We start from the raw sequence: 24,184 nt of genomic DNA, 5'->3' as shown, positions 1-24,184 counted from the left end.
TTGATCTGGTAGTAAGCCTATTTCATAATTGATGAAGTATTTGGATATGGTGGGTGGACTGCACTCGTATAATAGAAGTGGAGCTTGAGATGGGGAGTAAAGTGGTGGAGTGGGAACCCACCTGATTTTATGTATCTCCCCACCAAAACATATCCACGAGGGTGAATAAATTGCGCTGCATTGCTCTCCTTATTTAAGGAAAGATGTAAACATGTTAGAAGCAGTTCAGAGAAGGTTTATGAGACTTACCCCAGGGGTGGGGCAGGTTGTCTGATGAGGAAAGGTTGGAGTGGATAGATTTGTGTCCAGCAGACTTTGGAAGATTAAGAAATGATTTGATTGAAACTTTTTACAATCTTGAGGGGACAAAAACAGAAAATGCTGGAAAATCTCAGCAGGCCTGACAGTTTTTGTGGAGAGGGAATAGAGCCAATGTTTCGAGTCTAAATGACGCTTTGTCAGAGCTGAGGAGTACTGACAAGGAGATATGGAGAGAGTGCATCTTCATGTCAGAGAATCTAGAACTAGGGATCACTGTTTGAAAATAAGGTGTCGCTCATTTGATGAGGAGAACTTTTTACTTTCAGAGGAGCATGAGTCTCTGGGACGCTCTCCCCCAAGAGGCAATGGGGGCAAATAATTTTAGGGCAGAGCTAGACAGTTTCTTGATTAACAAGGGGGTAAAAGGTTATTGGGGGGTCAGCAGGAATGTGGGATTGAAGTTCCAATCAGATCAGCCATGATATTATTGAATGGAGGAGTAGGCTCGAGGGGCCAAGTGGCCTACTCCTGCTCCTGATTCCTATGTTCATAAGGAAAACTCAGACCTTTGCCCTCAGTGACTCGGTTCCCATTCACTTGCCCTTCCCTCTGAGTGGCAATAGTGCGGGTGGAGGGCCATTGTTTATGAGTGGGTTGTTCAAACAGGAGCAGGGGTAGAGGAAGTGAAGATGTGTTAGGAAGAGAAGTAGAGAAGTGAAGATGTAGTAGGAAGAGAGGCAGAGGAAGGAAGAAGGGGTGGACATGGGAACAGGAGAAGCCACTGAGGTCCATTTTGTTTCCAACAGTCAGCAAAACAGAGGGGTCAGAATAAACTTTGCCTCAAGTTTAAAAATGGGGAAAGCCACACTCACACTCCATCTTTCCCCCATTCTCTTCCCTCTCTCTATCTCTCTCTGTCTCTCCTGATTGTCTTTGGTCTATGATATTCCTGGTCAAGTAGCTGAATGGAGATTAGCTTCAGAGAATTATGGTTGTGAACCAATGGCCAACACTCAATGATGCTTCAATTGGTTTTCTTAATGGACGCAGTTAATTTTCCCCCTTCCATGCTTGCAATAGTGACATCAATGGCTGTACACTGGGATCTAAATAGCCAATAGGCTAGTGAGATGGTTTTGATCCTTCTGCCCTGTAACATTCTCTCCCCCTTACTGGGCTAAGAAGGTTTTACAGCAGAATTTAAATTAAACTTGGAACTTTCGTTCTACAGGAAGTCACCGAGCTCATTGACCAGCACACAAGGATAATGAAGAGCGTGCTGGAAGACTCCCGCCTGGTGGGATTGCGTTTGGAAGGTGGGACCATCCTGGCTCGGATTAGGAAAGATGAATTCTCTGATACTGATGACTACAGGTAGGACATCAACGGACCTCGGGTTCATTTGGAAGAATTCTTCCAAATACTGGTCTTTCTTGGAACAAAAATCACGAGGCTCCTGTGATGGAATAAAAATCACCTCTATTAAACTTCTGTTCTGTGAACTCTCCCCATGCCATAGTCCTCACTTCAGCACAAAATTAGTTGACAGTACTCAGCAGTTGAAGCTTGGAGAGAGTAGACTGTGCACAGGGATGATCTACAGATTGGCTGTGGTTCCCCAATTTGCAATCTCCTCTTTTGAGCCAAATGAATATGGACTCACGTCCCACTCCGGGGAGTTGAACACCAAATCTACGCACTGCGGTGCTCCACCAGCACCACTGAGGGCACCAGGCAATGAAGGGGCAGTGTTCCGAAAGCTTGTGCTATCAAATAAACCTGTTGAACTTTAACCCAGTCCAAAGATGCGCAGGTTAGGCGAATTGGCCATGATAAATTCTCCTTTAGGGTACCCGAACAGGGGCCGGAGTGTGACAGTCAGGGGATTTTTACTGTAACGTCATTGCAGTGTAAGCCCACTTGTGATGAATAAGTAAACTTTACTTTTCACTTTTAACTTAACTTTAAGTCAACATTTAAATGCCACCTAATGCAAATATTTTTCTCTCTGGTGAGCGCTCAAATTCATTTTGTAAATGTTTGCAGGGATGCAATGGATACCATCACGATGCTGTATAATCAGGTCGATGAAGAGGTTCATAAGCTCGTCATACTGTCCAACAAGTGCCTGCAGCAACTGCAAGTCCTCCTGGAGCTGAGAAGGTTTGAGGAAGGAAGTAGCAAGGTGAACAAAGACTTAAACATCCTATTATTAGCTTGAAGCCAGTGGAGGCTGCTCTAATGTGTCTGTCCTTCCTAACCAGCCTTCAAATCACTTAAAATACGTTACGGAAGGAATTTATTATAAGATTTATTTTCCCAGATTTAAGCCTTCTCAGGCAAGTTTGCACTTAAAAGGAACCTGTTGAACTAAAAAGTAATAGCACTGCATTGACCGTAACAGGAAACAGGAACATGGGTAGGCCATTGAGACTGTTCCACTATTTTATTAGCTCATGGTTGATATATATCTCAACTCCATTTACTTGCTGTTCATAGAATCCTTTCAGTGCTGAGTGAGACCATTCAGCCCATCAATGCTGCACCAGCCACAATCCCACCCAGGTTCTATCTCCACAGACCCACACATTTATCCTGCTAATCCCCCTGACATTAGGGTCAATTTAACTTTGACAGTCAATCTAACTCACACATCTTTAGGAGGAAACTGGCACACTCAGTGAAAACCCATGCAGACATGGGGAGAATGTGCAAACTCAACACAGACAGTGGCTCGAGGCCAGAATTGAACCTGAATCCCTGGCGCTGTGAGGCAGTAGTGCAAGCCACTGTGCCCCCGTGCCGCTCCAAATCCTTCTCTTACTCCACAAAAGACCATATGGATCTAAATCTTGAATGTTTCAATTGACCCAGTATCTCAGAGTCGTTTGGGTGAGACAGTTACAGCTTTCCATGATCCTGCTTGGAAAAAAAATGCTCTCTGGTTTAATTCCTAATGAGCCAGCATGAATTTTAAGATTATGGTAAGCCTCATTTTGTTCTCGATCCTCTGTCGAATTAATTTCTCTGTGTCTACTCACCGAATCCTTCCTGTCAATTTAAACACCTTGATTAGTCTTCTGCGCTCAAGGGAATAAGAGCCAAATTTATGCAATGGGTAATCATGATTGAATCCTCTGAGCTCTGAAACCAATTTATTCAGTCAGTGCTACCTTACCTCAAAGGCCAATTTCTCCTTCCTAAGGCTCAGTGTCCAAAACTGAATACAGTATTCTAGGCTGGGTCTCAGATAAAAACCATTTAAGGTCATTTCCTTGCTCTATATTCCAGTTTCCTTGTTAGGAAGGTGTTGTAGACCGTTGTATCTAACAATGCGATCGCTCTTACTTTCTTTTTACTTCATTCGTGGGCAATGGCCACCACTGGCTGGTCAGCATTTATTGCCCGTCCCTAATTGCCTGAGGGCAGTTGAGAATCAACCACATTGCTGTGGCTCTGGAGTCATGTAGGCCAGACCAGGTAAGGACAGCAGATTTTCTTCCCTAAAGGATATTAGTGAACCAGATGGGCTTTTCTGACAATTGACAGTGGTCATCAGTAGATTCTTAATTCCAGACATTTTTGATTGAATTCAAATTCCACGTTCTGCTGTGGTGGGATTTGAACCCTGGTCCCCAGAACATTAGCTGAGTTCCTGGATTAATAGCCTAGCAATAATACTATTAGGCCATCACCACCCTTTAATAAAGTCTTCATAATCTTAAATAGATTAACTGCATGTATTTATTAACCACAAAAACTATGTACATATACATTTTATATAATAGTAACAGGGTCAAGTTAGGAGCTGTCTCAATGCTGCACACAGCTCTGTCCAGCACTGGACTGACCCCGAGATATGGGTCATGTGTTATTTTACATCAATGGGGGGATTTTCCGGTGTGACAGTGTGAACCACACCCTCAGAGTGTCAGCAAATTTGGTTTCAATACTTGGCTGTCCATCTAGAGAAATACATGCCAGTTTTAACATAGAAACATAGAAGATAGAAGCAGGAAGAGGCCATTTGGCCCTTCAAGCCTGTTCTGCCATTCATTACGATCATGGCTGATCATCCAACTCAAAAGCCTAATCTTGCTTTTTCCTCATAACCTTTGATCCCATTTGCCCCAAGTGCTGAATCCAGCCACCTCTTTGAATACATTCAATGTTCTCCGTCTGAATCTGACACTCTGACAAACCTTTGTAAAATTCCATCCAGAATCTCTTGATAAGATGGCCATTATGTCCCGTTGTCTCTACCAGAGGTAGAGTTTTGTTTTGAGATGCTTTTAGAATACTTTTTTTAATAAAGGGTGGGGTTCCAGTGTCTCTTTGAGGATCACTCTGCAATAATTTGGCTCGTGCATCCATTTAAAAAAACAAAACTCAGAAATATTTCTGGGCATAATTCAGTGCCTTTTCCTTCATTATTATGAGACCAGAGTGGCTTGCAGCAGAAATCTGCACTCTATGCCACAGAACATGGTGGCACAGTGATTAGCATTGCTGCCTCACATTGCCAGGGACCTGGGTTTGTTTCTCGGCTTGGGTGACCACGTGAGTGGAGTTTGTACGTTTTCCCCATGTCTGTGTGGGTTTCCTCTGGGTGCTCCGGTTTCCTCTCACAGTCTGAAAGACGTGCTGGTTAAGCGTATTTACCATTCTAAATTCTCTCTCAGTGTACCTGAACAAGCACCGGAGTGTGGCGACTAGGGGATTTTCACAGTAACTCATTGCAGCACTAATGTAAGCCTACTTGTGAAGCCAAAGAAATCAACTTAAAAACTTTAAGCCATTTTGGAATGCAAAGGTCATTTGTTACATTCTGTACTGTGAACTCAAGTCCCAGTGAGGAGTGAATTGTGGCAGGAACTAATTTGAGTTCTAGTTGCCTGGTTCAACCGCACCCACTTCAGTCTCACAGACTCAAAACAAAAGAACAAAGAAAAATTACAGCGCAGGAACAGGCTTTCGGTCCTCCAAGCCTGAACTGACCATGCCACCCAACTTAACTAAAACCCCCTACCCTTCTGGTAACCATTCTCCTCTATTCCCATCCTATGCATGTATTTGCCCTTAAAAGTCACTATCGTATCTGCTTCCACTACTTCCCCCAGCAACGAGTTCCAGGCACCCACCACCCTTTATGTAAAACATTTGCTTTGTACATCCCCTTTAAACCTTGCCCCTTGCATCTTAAACCTGTGTTCGCTAGTAATTGACTCTTAAACCTGGGAAAATCTTCTGACTATTCACTCTGTCCATGCCTCTCATAATCTTGTAGATCACCCCTCAACCTCCGTTGTTGCAGTGAGAACAAATCAAGTTTCTCCAACCTCTCCTCATAGCTAACACCAGGCAACATAATGGTAAATCTTTTCTGTACCCTCTCCAAGGCCTCCACGTCTTTCTGGTAGTCTGGTGACTAGAATTGAACACTATATTCCGAGTTCCTGTACACTCAGATCCCTCTGCTTATGAATACTCTTAAGGGATCTGCCATTTACTATATATTTCCTATTTGTATTAGACCTTCCAAAATGCATTACCTCACTTTTATCCGGATTAAACTTTATCTGCCACCCCTCCACACAAGTCTCTAACTGATCTATATCCTGCTGTACACTCTGATGGTCCTTATCGCTATCTGCAAATCCAGCAACCTTTGTGTCATCTGCAAACATACTAATCAAACCAGTTACCTTTTCCTCCAAATCATTTGTATACATTACAAACAGCAAAGGTCCTAGCACTGATCCCTGAGGAATGCCACTTGTCACCGCCCTCCATTCAGAAACGCACCCTTCCACTGCTAACCTCTGTCTTCTTTGACCCAACCACTTTTGTATCCACGTAGCCAGCTCACCCTGATACCATGCGACTTCAACTTTTGCATCAGTCTGCCATGAGGGACCTTGTCAAAGGCCTTACTGAAGTCCATGTAGACAACATCCACTGCCCTACCCTCATCAATCATCTCCGTCACTTCCTCGAAAAACTCGATCAAGTTAGTGAGACACAACCTCCCCTTCACAAAACCATGTTGCCTCTCACTAATATATCCCCTGATTTCCAAAGGGGAATAAATCCTGTCTCAAAGAATTATCTCCAAAAATTTCCCTACCACTGATGTAAGGCTCACCGGCCTGTAATTACCTGAATTATTCTTGTTACCTTTCTTAAACAAAGGAACAACATTTGCTATTCTCCAATCCTCTGGCAACCACCCCCTGCTGTAGCCAGTGAGGATACAAAGGTTTCTCCCAAGGCCCCAGCAATTTCCTCCCTTGCCCCCCTCAGTATTCTGGGGTATATCCCATCAGGCCCTGGGGACTTGTCTACCTTAATGTTTCTCAAGAACCCCAAACCTTGACTCTGCTTCTCTCTCGACAGACGCTGCCAGATCCATTGGGTTTTTCCCAGCATTTTCCGTTTTCATTCCTGTTCCAAAAAGGGCCAAGTCAATTAGTTCATAGAATCCGTACAGTGCAGAAAGAGGCCAGCTGGCCCATCGAGTCTGCATCAACCACAATCCACCCAGGCCCTATCCCCATATCCCTACACATTTCCCTCTAACCTATGCATCTGAGGACCCTAAGGAGCAATTTTAGCATGACAATCAACCTAACCTGCACATCTTTGGATGTGGGAGGAAACCGGAGCAGCCGGGGGAAGCCCACGCAGACACGAGAAGAATGTGCAAACTTCAAAGAGACAGTGACCCAAGCCAGAATCGAACCCAGGTCCCAGGAGCTGTGAAGCAGCAGTGCTAACCACTGTGCTACTATGCTGCCTATCAATTCTATGGATGCCATGTCCTCAGTAACCTGTTGTAATGATCGCTCGCTTTCTAATCGTATTCTCAGCTAGTTAGTGCATTCCGTGAGTCCCTGCACAGATTGAGATGTCGAGAACAGGTAATTCTTGTGTTGTCTGATGCTACTGTCCTTCCCTTACCTGCAGATAAGACTCTGGGCTGAGTGCGAGGGAGAAAAGTACCTTGTGCAGGTGGACTGTTTGCCACATTCCCTGGAATCATTGAAACAAATGCAGGACGAGTATAATACCTTCTACAGACTGGCTGTGGTAAGTGTCACATATCACTCATGCTGGGGGGTTGTTATGCTGTGTACATTCATTTTAGATGAAGTAAAACCCAATCGCTTTGCCCCTGCTGGATGATTGGCACAACTGTACCTTTTTTGTTCATTGTTAAGTCTTCAAGTTATCTGATACAGGGAAGAATGATTACTCAGGGCTTGCTTTACTTTTGGGAAACCATTTGTAAACAGCGGAGGGATTATGAAGGCCTGGCAGATCCAGCTGCTCTGATTACTTACAGCAAAGTTATAAAGAACAAGGGACTTTAGAACGGTTCTCAGCTGCAGTCCACAAAACTGCATGTCAGGAATTTATTGGGGCAACTTTAGCTTGATCCTTTATGCCACTTTATCCTTTATCGACAGCTTCCTTAGACTGTTAGAGTGAGATTGAAACACTAAGCAAAAGATGGTGCTGGAGTGAGGTGACTTCTTGTGAACTGTTCCGAGCAAACCCTCTAATCTCTTACTATCATTCTGCGCTTTTAAAACTGAACTCTAACTCTTCCAAACTTCCTAATAATGCGCACTATGCTTTCCGTCTCCCCAGTGCACTCTATGAATGGTATATTTTGCCTGTACAGCACGCAAGAAGGCCTCCCTAGCCTGGACTCCAGAGCCACACAATGCAGTTGACTCTCAACTGCCCTTTAAGAGATGGGCAATAAGTACAGGCCAGACGGCAATGTCCATGTCCCATGAATGAGTTTTAAAAAAACTTCACTGTATCCCAGTGCATGTGACAATAAGAATCAAATAAAAAAAAACTCCTTAAAATTTTCCCTTTGCCCATTTATATTTTTTGCTGATTAAGATATTGAAACATACTTCATTCATTCCAGTGAGATTAAATGTTTAATAGACACTAAGGAGTGCAGTGCTTTGGAAGGGACTATTTTCTACCATCCAGGAAGCCTCAGATATCATTGCATTGTACAATGTGATACTGAAGGATGTTCCAGGGCTCCAGGCCACTGTAAAATATTTGCCAGACAATCTGACTCAGTATTAAGAATTGGAGATGTAACTGTGTGATAGGATTCGGAGATTCTTTCCAAACTTTTGTAGATAACTCTGTGAGTCAATGCCGTAATTGGTGGGGTAGACCTGACTCTGAATAAGGCGCAAAATTATAACTGGTCCAACCGTAGCAGAACCCCTTAAAATATCTGTGCTCTTGACTCTTTCCAGTCTACAACTAACACCTCTGGATTTAAATACGTGAGGTGTAACGCTATAGGTTAGAATTATTGAGCAAACTGTGACTTGCAGTAACTTGGTTTGGAAACTCTAATCTATGCTCATGCTTTCCACACTTAAAAAGAACATGATCCCAGATCTTATTCCTGTACATCATCCCTGTGTTTGCTGACCTGCATTGACTCCAGGTGTGGCAATAGACTTTGATTTTAAAGTTCTCAACCTTGTTCTCAAATTCCTGAGTAATTTTGTTGCTCCTTATCTCTGTAGCCTCCTCCAGCTCTAAAATCTTTCAGGATCACTCCAGTTCTGGTATCTTGTGTATTCCCAAGTTTCTTGTTCCATTGAAGGTTAGGATGTCCTCAGCTATCTAGGCCTAATGCTCTTAAAATTCCTCTCTGACTATCTTTCTTTTGCAATTCCCTCTCTTTCTTCAAAATGCTACTTAAATCACCACTCCAATCTCCTCCCTCAACACATCTTTGGTAATTTGTCCCCCCGTCTCCATATCTGAGTGGATACCAGATTTTGATTTGATTTGAACATAAGAACGAGGAGCAGGAGTCGGCCATTTGGTGCCTCAAGCCTGCTCCACCATTCAATAAGATCATGGCTGATCTTTGCATGGACTCAGCTCTGCCCACTCACCATAACCCTTAATTCCTTTACTATTCAAAAATTTATCTATCCTTGCTTTAAAAACATTCAACGAGGTAACCTCAACTGCTTCACTGGGCAGGGAATTCCACAGATTCATAACCCTTTGTGTGAAGAAGTTCCTCCTCAACTCAGTCCTAAATCTGCTTCCCCTTCTTTTGAGGCCATGACCCCTAGTTCTAGTTTCCCCTGCCAGTGGAAACAACTTTCCTGTTTCAATCTTATCTATTCCCTTTATAATCTTGTATATTTCTATAAGATCTCCCCTCATTCTTCTGAATTCCAATGAGTATAGCCCCAGTCTATTCAGTCTCTCCTCTGAACTCTGGAATCAACCTAGTGAATCTCCTCTGCACTCCCTTCAGTGCTAGTTTATCCTTTCTCAAGTAAGGAGACCAAAACTGTACACAATACTCCAGATGTGGCTTCACCAGCACCTTATAGAGCTGCAACATAACCTTGCTGTTTTTAAACTCCTTCTCTCTAGCAATGAAGGACAAAATTCCATTTGCCTTCTTAATTACTTGCTGCTCCTGAAAACCAACTCCTTGTGATTCTTGCATAAGGACACCCAGGTCTCTCTGCACAGAAGCATGCTGCAAATTTTTACCGTTTAAATAATAGTCCATTTTGCTGTTATTCCTACCAAAATGGATGACCTCACATTTACCAACATTGTATTCCATCTGCCAGACCCTCGCCCAATCACTTAGACTACCTATATCTCTTTGCAGACTTACAGCGTCCTCTGCACTCTTTGCTCTGCGAATTTTGACACACCGCACTTGGTTCCCAACTCCAAATCATCTATGTAAATCGTAAACAATTGCAGTCCCAACACTGATCCCTGAGGCACACCATTAGTGACCAATTGTCAACTAGAAAAAGATCCATTTACCCCCACTCTTTGCTTTCTGTTAGTTAACCAGTCGTCTACACATTACCCGTAACACTGTGCACCTTTATCTAATGCAGCAGTCTTTGGTGCGGCACCTTGTCAAATGCCTTCTGGAAATCCAGATACACCACATCCACAGGTTCCCTATTGTCTACTGCGCATGTAATGTTCTCAAAGAATTCCACCAAATTAGTCAAACATGACGTGCCTTTCATGAACCCATGCTGCATCTTACCAATGGGACAATTTATAACCAGATGTCTTGCTATTTCTTCCTTGATAATAGATTCAAGCATTTTCCCTACTACAGAAGTTAAGCTAACCGACCTATAGTTACCCGCCTTTTGTCTACCTCCTTTTTTAAACAGTGGCGTCACATTTGCTGTTTCCCAATCTACGAGATTCACTCAGTTTGATTTATTATTGTCACATGTATTAGCATACAGTGAAAAGCATTGTTCCTTGCGCACTATACAGACAAAGTGTACTGTGCATAAAGAAGGAAAGGAGTCACTGCAGAACGTAGTATTACAGTCATAGCTAGGGTGTAGAAAGAGATCAACTTAATCCAAGGTAGGTTCATTCAAAAGTCTGATGGCAGCAGGGAAGAAGCTGTTCTTGAGTGGGTTGGTACATGTCCTCAGATTTTTCTATCTTTTTCCCGATGGAAGAAGGTGGAAGAGAGAGAACGAATTCCTGTGAAATTCCTGGGGACATTCCACTATGTTAAATGCGCGATGCGAATACGGTTGTTGTATCATCTCAACTGAGGGGCAGGGAGGAGGGGGCAACAAACGTCAGCATGTCTGGACTGCCACACGGGACCAAGAGCTAGCCGACAAATAGCCCCAGCTCTACAGGGAGAAGCGCTGTTTCAAAAGCGAAGTTTTCATATCTCACATTTATGAAAAATAGGTCAAGTATACAAGCATCAGGACAAAATGGCCAAAGATATACAGGCACTTAATGGCAGCCAATTTAAGAGGAAAATGGGTCTTTGTTTTGTAAGAGAGCAGAAATATATGATGGTGTCTTTTGAACTTTGTGACAAGCGAGAATGATCTGAGTCTCCTCAGTAGTATTAGATTTCTGTGGACTTTTGCAGCAACACTACAGAAGAGGGATGCAACTGATCAAAGATGCTGGTCGTCTTAATGATCAAGCACACAACGAACTACAATATTTGGGTGAAAAAGTCAAGGGTTTCGAGCAATTTCAGAGCAACTTCATCAACAGACTGGAGAAGCGGAGGACGGATTTGGACAACATAGTTAATTTGCACGAATTCTATGAGACAGTAAGTGGCTTGCTGTGTTCCACTATCTTTAACCACTGTTTTACTCTCTATTTGATTGGGGCTTTTTTCTTTGCCACAGATCAGATTTTAGTAAGATTAGTAAGATTTTCGATAGACAAACTTGAAACTTCAGAAAAAAGAATGATTTTTTACAATTATAACATTTGACAATATTTTAATGATTGGGAGTTTTAAGTTGCACCCAAGAGGATTTTATGTCCACTAACCACAAATATTAATTTTCACCCTTGGGTTTGAACACTGATTGCAAGATTGACCCCTTTGTTGACTCTTATTGCCTGAGTTATAATCCACAGTTCCATCTGGTTTGGAACCACCTCTGAAAAGTGAACCCTTTCATGCATACAAATGTGTCATTTACAGCCCACTCAAATCCCAAAATTAACTTGGGATTTTGGAGTATTTTTTCCTGCTGTCAAAAGGTCTGTTTTGTTTTATTTATTAGTCTCACAAGTAAACTTACATAATCACCACAATGAAATTATTGTGAAAATCCCCTAGTCGCCACATTCCAGCACCTGTTCGGGTACATTGAGGGAGAATTTAGCAAAACCGATGCACCAAACTAGCATGTCTTTCAGACTGTGGGAGGCAACTGGAACACCCCGGAGGAAACTCTCACAGACAGGGGGAGAACATGCAGACTCCATACAAACAGTGACCCAAGCAGGGAATTGAACCTGGGTTCTCTGGTGCTGTGAGGCAGCAGTGCTAACCACTGTGCCTCTGCGCCACCCATATCTGCCTTGACTGAGCCCTGGGCTGTCTACCAGCCCCCTTTGCTCTCTTGGATCCCTGTGCATACAGACTGCAAGTGGTGGCTTGGGAATTCTATCCGTTCTCTAACACAAATTTGCTAAGAGGTGAGATATTTACTTTACCTGAAGCGTTATTCCACTGGATCTGATTCACTGCTTTACTGAATAGGAATTTTCTTAAAGAAAAGCTATATGATCTTGTCAGAGAAATAAATTGATTCTGATGATCAATCTCCTGAAATAACAATTGTCGCTAAAATTGAAAAACGGTTTTGCTTCCTTTGATTGTGATATTTTCTGCTTTCACATTAGGCTGATCGGTGGGTTGTGCACTGCAATGATTACCTCAGGCGGCTGAAAGTGGATGAGCAAAGCACCTTAGAGTATACGACGGCTGTGGTTCAAAGCTTGGAAAGTTATCACCAGGAGGCCACCAAGTTCAATGCGGAGAACTTCCAGAGGATGAACGAGATGGTCCTTGGCCTTGGCAGTGCCAGAGAACTGAAGCAGTGGAACATCCAGTGGGTGAAGTGCCAACAGACCAGGCACCTCTTGGAGGAGGTCTTATCTGCCGCGGTCAGGATCCACGAGGGTTGCACCAACGACTTGGCTACAAAAGAACACTCTGATGATGAGGGACCGAGGACAAGTGGTGAGTTTGACACAGAAGGATCGGACGAACTCGGAGACTGTGTCTCGCAAAAGACTACGGAGAGTGTAGAGAACGGTGTTTGGTCTGATGGTTCTGTGAATCATCAGGAACACGATCAGGTTTTTGTGGCTTCAGGAAGCCCCGTCGCGTTAGGTCATGCCGAGTCCTGCCAAAGCGTCAGCGCGTCTCACAGATTCAGTGCAACCTCACCCTCCTCAGTTTCGCTGGGCGGTCGGCAGTGTGGCAGCAGCGTCTTCTACAAAGATATCGATAGCTACACCGTCAGCTCGTCTGCCGGGTCCTGCCACTCGGAGCCCACCCGCTCACCGGCACCCCGGCACAAGAAGCAGCCGTTGAAAAAGATCATGAGGAAGACCCAGAGCTTTGAGACGTGGCAGCGGGAGAGCTGCCACAGTGAGGCCGGCAGGCACGGCAACACTGGGGTGTACATCAAAGGGCTGGAGGTGGTCAGCAATGTGGTGGCGGACAAGAACCGGATTTCTAGATCAGAGCTGAAAAGTCCAGTGTTGATCAGGACTCGCAGCTTACCGCTATCGTCCAGGATACACCATCAACACGCAGAGGAAACCAAGAGAACAGGGAGGTAATGATTTCAATGGTCATCGGAAAATTGACACAATGTCTTGAAAATATTTTTTATATTAAACCAGCTGCAGTTCCATTGCGATGCCAGGTCCTTAGGCCACACGTCACAATGATTGCCCGAGTGAATTGAGGTTCTGTCACTTGTTCATTACAGGCAGAGTACAGACTTTACTTGACCAGCCCTGTCCCAAACCAAAACTAAATGTCGAATGTTCAGTGTGATTCCGCAATCAGGCAGCACTTTTTAAGCAATCCTGAATGTGCTAATTGCTACATTAACAGCCAATTTAAGATTATAATCTGGCTCACTTATGCTTGCTGGAAGCAACGTACACTCGTACGCAGGGACCCAGGAGCAGTACAGTGGCACAGTGGTTAGCACTGCTGCCTCACAGCGCCAGGGACCCAGGTTCAATTCCCGGCTTGGGTCATTGTCTGTGTGGAGTTTGTACATTCTCCCTGTGTCTGTGCGAGTTTCGTCCGGATGCTCTCGTTTCCTCCCACAGCCCAAAGGTATGTGGGTTAGATGGATTGGCCTTGCTAAATCGTCAAGAGAACTAGTTAAGGTAAATTTTGGGTTATGGGAGTAGGGCCTGGGTGGAATTGTGGTCAGTGCAGACCCGACGGGCCAAATGGCCTCCTTCTGCATTGTCAGATTCTATGATTCTGTGACCCACTCTCTGCAAATGAAAGCAATGTCTTCAAGCCTGGCACCATTTTGAATTACCTGGGAGCTTGGGGAGCCTATAAGTCCATGTTTTGTCCACGGTAATGCCTTGGCCAATTAGAGTCAACTTGTCAACCAATCGGCCCCCCTTTCTCCTGTGGTATAAATGGCTGTGCTGGTTTGAAATTTGGCATTGTCGCACTTGTCCTGATGAGTGCAAGATGAAAAGATTCAGCAGCATGTCTCCTTTTTCAGCATTATTCAAGTTATGTATCACCAAACAATTTGTTAACAGCAGAAATAATTGGGTAAATAGCAATAGTGTGTTTAAAAAGAAGCTAGATAAACAGATACGAGAGAAAGGAATAAGTGGTTATGATAATGGATGAAGAGGGATGGGAAGAGGTCTGGGCGATGCATAAATATCAGCGTGGACCAGTTTGACTCAAGTGGGGGGGGGGGGGGGGGGGGGGGGTGTGTGGAGGAGGTGGGGGGGGGGGGGGGGTTCCTGTCTCGCCCACCACGGAGAATCATAACAGGCGAGGGTGGGGGTACAGACCATGCAATGGTCTGTTGATCTTGGGCGGAATTTTCCAGTTTTGGGGCGTGTACACCCAGAAATTCCTGCCCAATGCCTTGTTTCTGTGCTATATGTTCTATGTAATTCCATATAATTGAAGTATAACTCTTTAATGGCGAATGATGAAGGGACACAGCCTAATTTGGGGAATCACTTATTGGGGCATGTGCCCCCCACTCTATTTTCAAGGATTAAGCCAAAGATCGAAGATAGATCGACCAATTCACAAGGGGAAATACCAGTGCAAGCCCAAGATCATTTGTGCCTCTATTGCTGCTGTCAAGGAATGTTCAAACTGGGTGTACTTTCTTTCCCCACAGTAAGTTGCAGCATATAATGGATGAAATGATTAGCACAGAGAGGGAGTACGTCAAATCTCTCGGCTATATCATTGACCACTACTTTCCAGAGATGGAGAGACTGGACCTGCCTCAGGACCTGCGGGGAAAGCGTAATATCATATTCGGGAATCTGGAAAAGCTCTACGATTTTCACTGCCAGTACTTTTTGAAGGAACTCGAACACTGCATCAACAGTCCACTCCAAGTCAGTCACTGTTTCCTCAAACATGTAAGTTCTTTCCTACCATATAATGAATGGGTTTGTGTACAGTTAATTGGAAATAGTAAACACATATAGAGAAATAATTGACAAGAGCTACTGAATGTAAATTAAATGTTTTGGGAATAGAGAGGAACTGTATTCTCTTTAAGAAATGCCCCAGAGCCCTGGGATTGGCCCTGCTCTTCAATCCCTTTGAGTATCTCCAAGGTCTGACACAATAAAAGCAGAATCGTGGAGATTCCATCTGTTTTTCTTGTTCATTTGTGGAACATGGCCAACATTTATTGCCCTTCCCAGTTGCCCTTGAAAAGGTGGCGGTGAGCTGCCTCCTTGAATCACTGCAGCCCCTGTGCTGTGGCTTGACTCACAATGCCATTAGGGAGGGAATTCCAGGATTTTGACCTGGTGACTGTGAAGGAACGGCAATATATTTCCAAGTCAGGATGATGAGTGGCTTGGAAGGAACTTGCAGGTGGTGGTATTCCCAAGTATCTGCTACCCTTGTCCTTCTAGATGGAAATGGTTGTGGGTTTGGAAGATGCTGTCTAAGGATTTTTGGCAAGTTGCTGCAGTGCATCTTGTAAATAGTACACACTGCTATTACTGAGGGTCAGTGGTGGGGGGAATGGATGTTTGTGGATGTGGTGCCAATCAAGGGGGCTGCTTTGTCCTGGCTGGTGTCAAGCTTCTTGAGTGTTGTTGAAGTTGCACCCATCCAAGCAAGTGGGGGACTGAAACACCAAGTTCAAATTTAACCCAGCCTATTTGTCAGAAACAGTGCAGATCAGGGGATTAAAATGGTGGCCCACAAAGCAACCCCTTGGGGGCAGGATTTTACAGTTGTTCCCACTGGCAGGATCTTCCGGTCCTGCCAACAGAATAGCCCTCTGCGGGTTATCCACAGCGGAGCGTGCAAGCAATGGGAATCCCTGTTAACAATGGCGGGACAGGAAGATCCCACTGCTGGCCAATGGTGGGCCACCTCCACTGCTGTGAAACACACTGTGGGTGGACGGGGTGAGGTGGGGCAGACACCTCGTGTCTCACCATGTTAGCTGCTTGGATTCCGACAGTCTGGGAGCAGAGGCAGGTAGGACAGAGTTAAAATGTGAAATTTGCAGCCCGATTCAATGGTTGGTCCCGTGAGACAATTTTAACTTCAAATTGTGGGAGGCCCACAGAGCATCAATGTTGCCAGTGAAACCTAACGCGAGGCACCATCATGGTCAGCGATGTACGGTATATTCATTGATATCTGGTGTGATTGCATTGGAACCAGGAAGAGCATACGTGCTCGTTACGATGTGATTTTCAGTGCCTGTAAACGGGGCAGTGGGAAATTGCAGCCCGTGGGACTTGGGAGTTTCATTGTAATCACTTACAGCTATAAAACTAGTGCGAGGTGAGTGCCTAGTTATCAGTTGGAACAAAAAGATGATGTAAAACTTTGCGCCCTTTGGGTTATCAGGCACATGTTCTTGATCTTAATGACTTGATGCCTGTTTGAGCCCCTCCCAAGGGATGCCTGATGGTTATCCAAGCCAAAATGGCATTGGTTATATTTCAGACACCCTTGGATTGTGGGAAAAGCCTCAAAAGATTGGATTTTTTTGTCCCATCTCACACTCCCAACTATACAGGTACAACAGAATCAAAGAATCCAACAGTGCAGAAGTAGGCCAGTTGGCCCATCAAGCCTACAATCTCACCCAGACCCTATCCCCATAACCCCACATATTTACCCTAGCTAATTCCCCTGAGCTGGATGAATTCTGGATCCTGAGAGAACGTGGTACATTTGCTCAATCAGTCACCCAGAGTGTGTGACAGCACGATAAACAGATAGAGGATGCAGCAGCTTTGAGGTAGCGTGTACCACATTCACATCTTGCTACTTTTCTGCGATGCTTCTTCCCATTGCTGGTTGTCCCTCAGGGACAATTTAGCGCGGCCAATCAACCTAACCCGCACATCTTTGAGACCCCTCGCTTTACTAGCCCTCTATCCTTTGCGAACATGTCGCACTGTTTTATTCAGCAGCTCTGCCACACAACTCAGTTGGTTGCCTGCAATGTGTTTTCAGGCTTCCTGACAGCAGAGCCAGCAATAAGGTAACCCCCTTTGGGGAGTTCACAAGAGCCAACGGCCAAACCAGCAACGGGAAGAGGCATTGCAGAAAAGTAGCGAGATGTGAATGTGGTACACGCTATCTCACACACGCCAAGGCTGCTGCATCCTCTGTGTGTTTATCGTGCTGTCACACACTCTGGGTGATTGATTGAACAAATGTACCGTGTTCTCTCAGGATCCAGAATTCATCCAGCTCAGCAACCAGAGAGTTGAACATATGGTGCATAGTCTATTTTCAAACTCCTGCTGAAACCTGAGGGAGAACAGCATTGGACTAATTTACTGCTCCCCAGCCACCCACTCCTGACCCCTGTCTTTCCTAACCGTTCTGCAGGAAGCCACGCTGTCTCCATTCTATCATGTCTTCCTGAAGATATATCTGAGACGGCAGGTGGCACAGTGGTTAGCACTGCTCCCTCACAGTGCCAGAGACCTGGGTTCGATACCTAGCTTGGGTCACTGTTTGTGTGGATTCTGCACATTTTCCCCGTGTTTGCGTGGGTGTCCTCTGGGTGCTCCTGTTTCCTCCCACAGTCTGAAAGATGTGCTGGTTATATGCATTGGCCATGCTGAATTCTCCCTCAGTGTACCCGAACAGGTGCCGGAGTGTGGTGATGAGGGGATTTTCACAGTAACTTCAGTACAGCATTAATGTAAGCCTAGTTGTGACACCAATAAAATAAAAATATAGAATTGTAGAATCCCCTACAGTGCAGAAAGAGGCTATTCAGTGCAAGAAGTCTGCATAAATTCTCTAACAAAGCATCTTTACCCAGGCCCTATCTTAATAACCCCATACATTTACCATGATTGATCCACTTAACATACACATCTTGTGATACTAAAGGGCAATTCAGCATGGCCAATCCAGCTAGCCTGCGCATCCATAGGCTATGGGTTTGATGCAAGTCGGGTGCAAAATCTTTCTGGTACGATTTGTTTGCTGTCTTTGTAGCTCCCTGTTGCCGGGAAACCTTCTGATCATTCCTCGTGCCCTCCCACCGCGCTAAAAACAAAATTAACTTTCCGGACTGTCCAAAATCACCAAAGTCCCACTGTGCATTTGAAGGCGGGTCAGTGACCCCAGCGAGAGTTAGGAGCCATAAACACGCGGGTGTAAAAATAAATACGTCTGTGTGATCATTAACTCTGTCTTCAGTTAAAACTGAGAACATTGAAGAGCTGTTGTTCAAATCAAAGAGCACTCTTCCTCACTTAACGAGAAACGGCAGGGGAGTCTGCAGCACCTGAAAGCCGCATTTAATGGCTTCAAAACTTTCTTGAGACGGACAAATTCCATTCCAGATATGTTTAATGAGCGGCTTCCGAGTCTGAGAATGTGATTTAACTATGTGTTTGTTTAATACACTTGGAGCCATGCAGCATTATCTGCTTATGCTAGTGTTTGCAATGCTAATTTGTTTACTTTGTTCATCCAGGAAGAACAATTTGGGATGTATGCACTGTACAGCAAGAACAAACCTCAGTCTGACGCCCTCCTCGCCAGTCACGGGAATATTTTCTTTAAAGTAGGTGGCACCCAGGTTTTGAAAAGAATTTGAATCTGAATTGACCAAAAGACGTTTGCATGTACTGTACCTTTGTGTTGGAATGTGGGACTGATTTTAAATATTGAGAATAAGGTGTCAGCCTTTTTTATTTTGTTTATTAGCGTCACGCGTAGACTTACATTAACACTGCGATGAAATTACTGTGAAAATCCCTTAGTTGCCACATTCCGGTGCCTGTTTGGGTACACTGAGGAAGAATTGTTGGTGTTGTGTTTTTCTGGTGACTTATTAAACCGAGGTCTTTCTGACTGCAAAGATGTGTGGGTTAGGTTGATTGGCCATGTTAATTAACAGGGTAAATATATGGCGTTGTGGGGATAGGGTCTGGGTAGGATTGTTGTTGGTGCAGACATGATGGGCCAACTGGTCTCCTTCTGCACTACAGGGACTCTGTGATTCTATGACCCACCTGGGGGGCAAAAATTATCCCACAGAATATTTCAGAGAAAGAAAGGCATGCATTCTAAAACTACTTACCATAACTACTAGATTGCACTTTTGAATGAATGAAGTATTTTTGAAATGTCATTACTGTTGTAAAATAGGAGATACAGCACCTAGTTTGTACTTGGTAAGTTCCCACACAACAACAATGTGAGGATGACTAGATAACTTAATTTTCTGGATATTGTTTGAGGGAGAAATATTGACCAAGATATCTCCCTTGTTATTCCCCATCTTTATCCACCCAAGCTGGCAGACAGTTTAACCCCTTACTCAAAAGACAAAAAATCCCAACCAATGCCTCCAACAGTGTAATGTCCCCTCAGCACTGCATTGGAGCATCAGCCGAGCTTTATTTGTGCTCCAGTCTTGGAATGGGGCTTCAGCCCAAGACCTTGTGATTCAGAGGCAAACATGCTGCCAACTGGACAATGGCTAAAGCACACACAAGAGGAGTTTCTTGATCAGTATCTGATTCCAGGCTCGTGGACCCTTCCTGTGCGCAAATTGGCTGCTTTAGTTCCTGAATCAGGAAATATGCTACAAAATACTTCATTGGTTGTAAAACATATTGGACTTCCTGAGGTTATGAAAGGCGTTATAGAAATTCTTCATTACATGCGGTTTTTATTTGGTGTTTTAAAAAGCCTGATCAGGGGAGGCCAATTGCCCAATCCTTTTGGCAGGATGGCCGATCTATTTTAAGGACAGGCATCTTTACTGCCCTGTCAGGACCATCACCCCAGCAGTGCCCACTCAGGGTTGGTTGCGATATTGGGTGGCACCGAGGACCTCCCAGCCTACTGGAGGAGAAGTCCAGGGCTGTGGATGTTGGAATCAATTAAAATCTTCAAGATGGAGATTTTACTTGGAGGAGAATGATCAGGAATGTGCAGATCATGGGGGAAATCCAAAACCTAGGGTCATCATTATAAAATCACCAGTGATAAACCCAGTAAGAAATTCACGAGAAGTTTATTCACCGAGGAAGTGATTAGAATGTGAAATGCCGTCTGTATTACGACGGGTACAGAGGGATATGGACCAAATGTGGGCTATTAGGATTAGCTTAGGGGTTTTTAAAAGAAAAGGGTGGCATGGACAAGCTGGGCCGAAGGGCCTGTTTCCATGCTGTAAAACTCTATGACTCACTCACTTGATGAAGGAGCAGTGCTCTGAAAGCTCATAATTCCAAATAAATCTGCTGGACTTTAACCTGCTGTTGTGAGACTCTTATTGTGCCACCCAATCCAAAGTCAGCATTTCTACATCATTGAAATGAATGGCGGAACAGGTTTGAAGGCCTCTTCCTGCTTCTATTTTCTATATTGAGTAGTTGAGGCAAATAGTGTATTTATTTAAGTGGAAGCTAGAAAAGCAAATGAGGGAGAAAGAAATAGAAATATATGTCGGCAGAGTGTTGAGGGGTAGGTTGTGAGGAACCCAAAGAGAAATCAATTGTATCTGTTTCAGTGCTGTACGTTCAGTGTAATATGAACCAAAATGAGTTGCTGCGGTTGAGATAAAGTTTATTTATTAGTCACGAATAGGCTTACATTAACACTGCAATGACATTGCTGTGAAAATGCTCTAGTTGCCACACTCCGGCACCTGTTTGGGTACACTGAGGGAGAATTTAGCATGGCCAATGCACCTAGTCTGCACATTTTTTGAACTATGAGGGAGAAACTGGAGGAAACCCACGCAGACATGGGGAGAATGTGCAAACTCCAAAAGTCAGTTACCCAAGCCGGGAATTGAACACAGGTCCTTGGCGCTGTGAGGCAGCAGTGCTATCCACTGTGCCACCATGCCAGTACAGATCAGAGTTCCTCTTAATTGAATGGTGAGACAGCCTCAAGAGGTTGAGTGGCCTGCCCCTCAGTCTTCTGTGCTTACTGACTGGATCTCTTTTCCTGCTAACCTGCTGGGTGTTTTTGTGTTTCCGCAGATTAAGCAGATGGCACTTGGGGATAAGATGGACCTGGCCTCGTACCTACTGAAACCCATCCAGCGAATGAGCAAGTATGCATTGCTGCTGAAGGACATGATTAAGCAGTGCAGCAAGACGCAAGAGCAGGAGCTCTCTGATCTTCAGGCGGCCGAAGAAATGGTTAAGTTTCAGCTTCGTCATGGAAACGACTTGCTGGCAATGGATGCCATTCGAGGATGTGATGTAAGGGAACTCCGTGGTTATTGTAAGCAAAAATAGTTGGAAATAAAAACGTGACATTTCAAGGCCGCCATAAGAACCTTGGTCATACTTTTGCCGGAGAGTGACCCCCTCTTCTTGATCTATCCACACTCTGCATCAATGCTGGTAGAGAGGGCAGTTGTGTATTTTGCTCTTTGGCTTTTGTCTATGTCATTCTATAGGTTGGCATCTGGCAGCTAGGTTGCCCCACAATATTCCTCCTTCCATTCTGTTCCACTTATCCATCATCAATCTTATCAACGCACACTATCTGCCTGTACAGCTCATCAATAGGTGTATGTGGGACCTTGGTTTGTATAAATCACAGGGGTGCAACCAAGATCAGGCAGGGATTGTGGCTAACCCATTGCATGATGTGGAGATGCCAGCGTTGGACTGGGGTAGACACAGTAAGAAGTCTCCCAACACCAGGTTAAAGTCCAACAGGTTTATTTGGTATAAACGCCACTAGCTTTCGGAACACTGTTCCTTCGTCAGGTCCCCACTCACCTGACGAAGGAACAGCATTCCAAAAGTTAGTGGCGTTGACTACCAAATAAACCTGTTGGACTTTAACCTGGTGTTGGGAGACTTCTTACTGTGTTAACCCATTGCACTCAGGGCTTGCTGACGATCATGGTTTGCAGAGGCTAAAGGTCAGGGTAGCCAGTGAGGCTGAATCAAGGCTTTACCTGATACAATTTTTTTGCAGCCACCTCGGCCTTCTGGCTGAGATGAAGCATTAGTTCAAGCCCAGGAGATGGTGTGATGCTTCATCCATCAACTTGGATCTTGTTTGATCAAATCCAAGATGGGCTGCAATGTCTCATCTTGTCAGCCTGGATCCACTTTGTTCCTCATGTGGGAACCATAATTGAACTTAATTTGAATTGGGTTTTTTGACTAGAGGAAAAGTACCCAAAGGTAACAGTGAAAAAAATATAAATTGGCTGCTGTGTTTCCCATAACCTAGACTCCAAAAGACAATACCATGGTATTGTGAAATAAGCTATAAAATTGATAGTTCACCCTCACTCTTTTTATTGCTGTTGCTACAGATTATAGCAACATGAAAGTGCCGCTAAAATTCAAGTATAAGCCACTAAGTGCAGTGTCCCGAGATTTACACTGATTGCTGGCCTGGACTCTATTCATCTCCTAGGTAGAATCCAATTACCAATCTGACACATGCCCTGAATGTTTGGAGTCGAAAAGAACAGAGATTTACATGAGCCATTTTATACCAGGCTAAGCAAAACCTTGCAGGTCAAGGCAATTCTAATACCCTGATTATATCGTTCCTCTAGAACAAACTGTGGCTTTCAACTAAATTAAATTCAACTCCTGGTTTACAGTACACAGCCATTCCGATCTGATAGAAAAACAGAAAGAATTCTCCTCTGCCTGCTTTGTACAGTGTCCGCGATAGAGTTTCCCGATTGAATTTCGCTTTGAGGGAAATGTTACAATGAGATGGCCGACCACATTCGTTTACAATCATTCCCCGCGAATGTCAAAATGTTCAAAGCTAAATTACTTCAGAAATCACCTGTTCTCATGTGCGTGCGTACATCCAGTGTGTGTGTGTGTGTGTGTGTGTGTGTGAGGGGTGAATGTTTGTTGCAATTACATTTCGAGTGTTGTGAGAAATAAACTTTTACCCTTTCTTTTGATTTATCTTTACAAGAAAGTGGGTTCTGTGTGTCTGTTCTTTTGAAGTCAGAGCATTCGTGGGATTAAAATACTCCCTCTCAAAAGAAAAACCCATCCTGTTACAGTACTGCGAAAGGTGATGGAAGTGACAGTTATCCTACATCTCTCTCTCTCTGTCTCTCTCCATCCTCAATCTGCTATGGGAGGCTCATGCCAAGCAGCAGGTAGAATCAAGAGACAAAAAGTGAATAGATAGATAATCGGCAAAAGAAATTGAATGAATTGGGGTGAAAGGTAGTTATCCAGATGTAGGAGGCTAGAAAGCATAATGCTGGGATCATTGTTAGAGGAATGAAGGAACAGGAGTAGGTCATTTAGCTCTCAAGACTAATCTGCTATTTAATCAGATCATGGCTGAAATGTGACCCGATACCATATTTATCTCATACCCTTCATATACGGTGAATGAAAATCTATTGATCCCAGATTTAATATTAATTGATCTAGCATCAATGGCTGTTTGCGCAGGAGAGTTCAAAAATTCTACCACCCTTTCGCATTTGGAACTCTTCCGTGATGTTGCTCATAACTAGCTATTTTTTAAGTTATGCATTAAAAGGGGATCCCTGACACTCCAACCAACAAAAATAGTTTCTCTCTATCCCATCTATTCCCTTGACTACCTTGATAAATTTGACCAAATTGCCCCCGTAACCTTCTAATTTCCAGGAAATAGACCCCTGGTTTGTGTAATCTTTCCCCACAATTTAAGACTTGGTAGCATTCTTGTAAACAGACAATGCACGCTTTCCGAGGCTAGTATATTATTGCTGTGTAGCCCATAGTAACTTCATTGCAATGTTAATGTCAGCCTACTTGTGACACTAATAAATAAATACTCCCTGCACTGCACCTGTGTCAACATAGA

The 24,184-nt window shown here is 44.2% G+C and overlaps 1 protein-coding gene across 2 annotated transcripts in view; it reads left to right on the top strand.

Annotated features, from left to right (window-relative positions):
• The window catches only part of plekhg4b (pleckstrin homology domain containing, family G (with RhoGef domain) member 4B), a 179,468-nt gene that overhangs the window by 133,096 nt on the left and 22,188 nt on the right, over positions 1 to 24,184 (top strand). For both annotated transcript variants that reach the window (XM_080202976.1, XM_080202968.1), the window contains exons 10-17: positions 1,493 to 1,635; positions 2,308 to 2,446; positions 7,228 to 7,350; positions 11,225 to 11,416; positions 12,508 to 13,451; positions 15,021 to 15,270; positions 18,834 to 18,923; positions 21,361 to 21,585. In XM_080202976.1, coding sequence (XP_080059102.1) covers positions 1,493 to 1,635; positions 2,308 to 2,446; positions 7,228 to 7,350; positions 11,225 to 11,416; positions 12,508 to 13,451; positions 15,021 to 15,270; positions 18,834 to 18,923; positions 21,361 to 21,585 — 2,106 coding nt within the window. The remainder of the gene's footprint in view (positions 1 to 1,492; positions 1,636 to 2,307; positions 2,447 to 7,227; positions 7,351 to 11,224; positions 11,417 to 12,507; positions 13,452 to 15,020; positions 15,271 to 18,833; positions 18,924 to 21,360; positions 21,586 to 24,184) is intronic.

The sequence above is a fragment of the Carcharhinus amblyrhynchos genome, chromosome 2 (genome assembly GCF_965287045.1).
Source record: "Carcharhinus amblyrhynchos chromosome 2, sCarAmb.v2.hapA, whole genome shotgun sequence".
Classification (NCBI taxonomy): Eukaryota; Metazoa; Chordata; class Chondrichthyes; order Carcharhiniformes; family Carcharhinidae; genus Carcharhinus; species Carcharhinus amblyrhynchos.
This window is presented reverse-complemented; position numbering and strand designations above follow the sequence as displayed.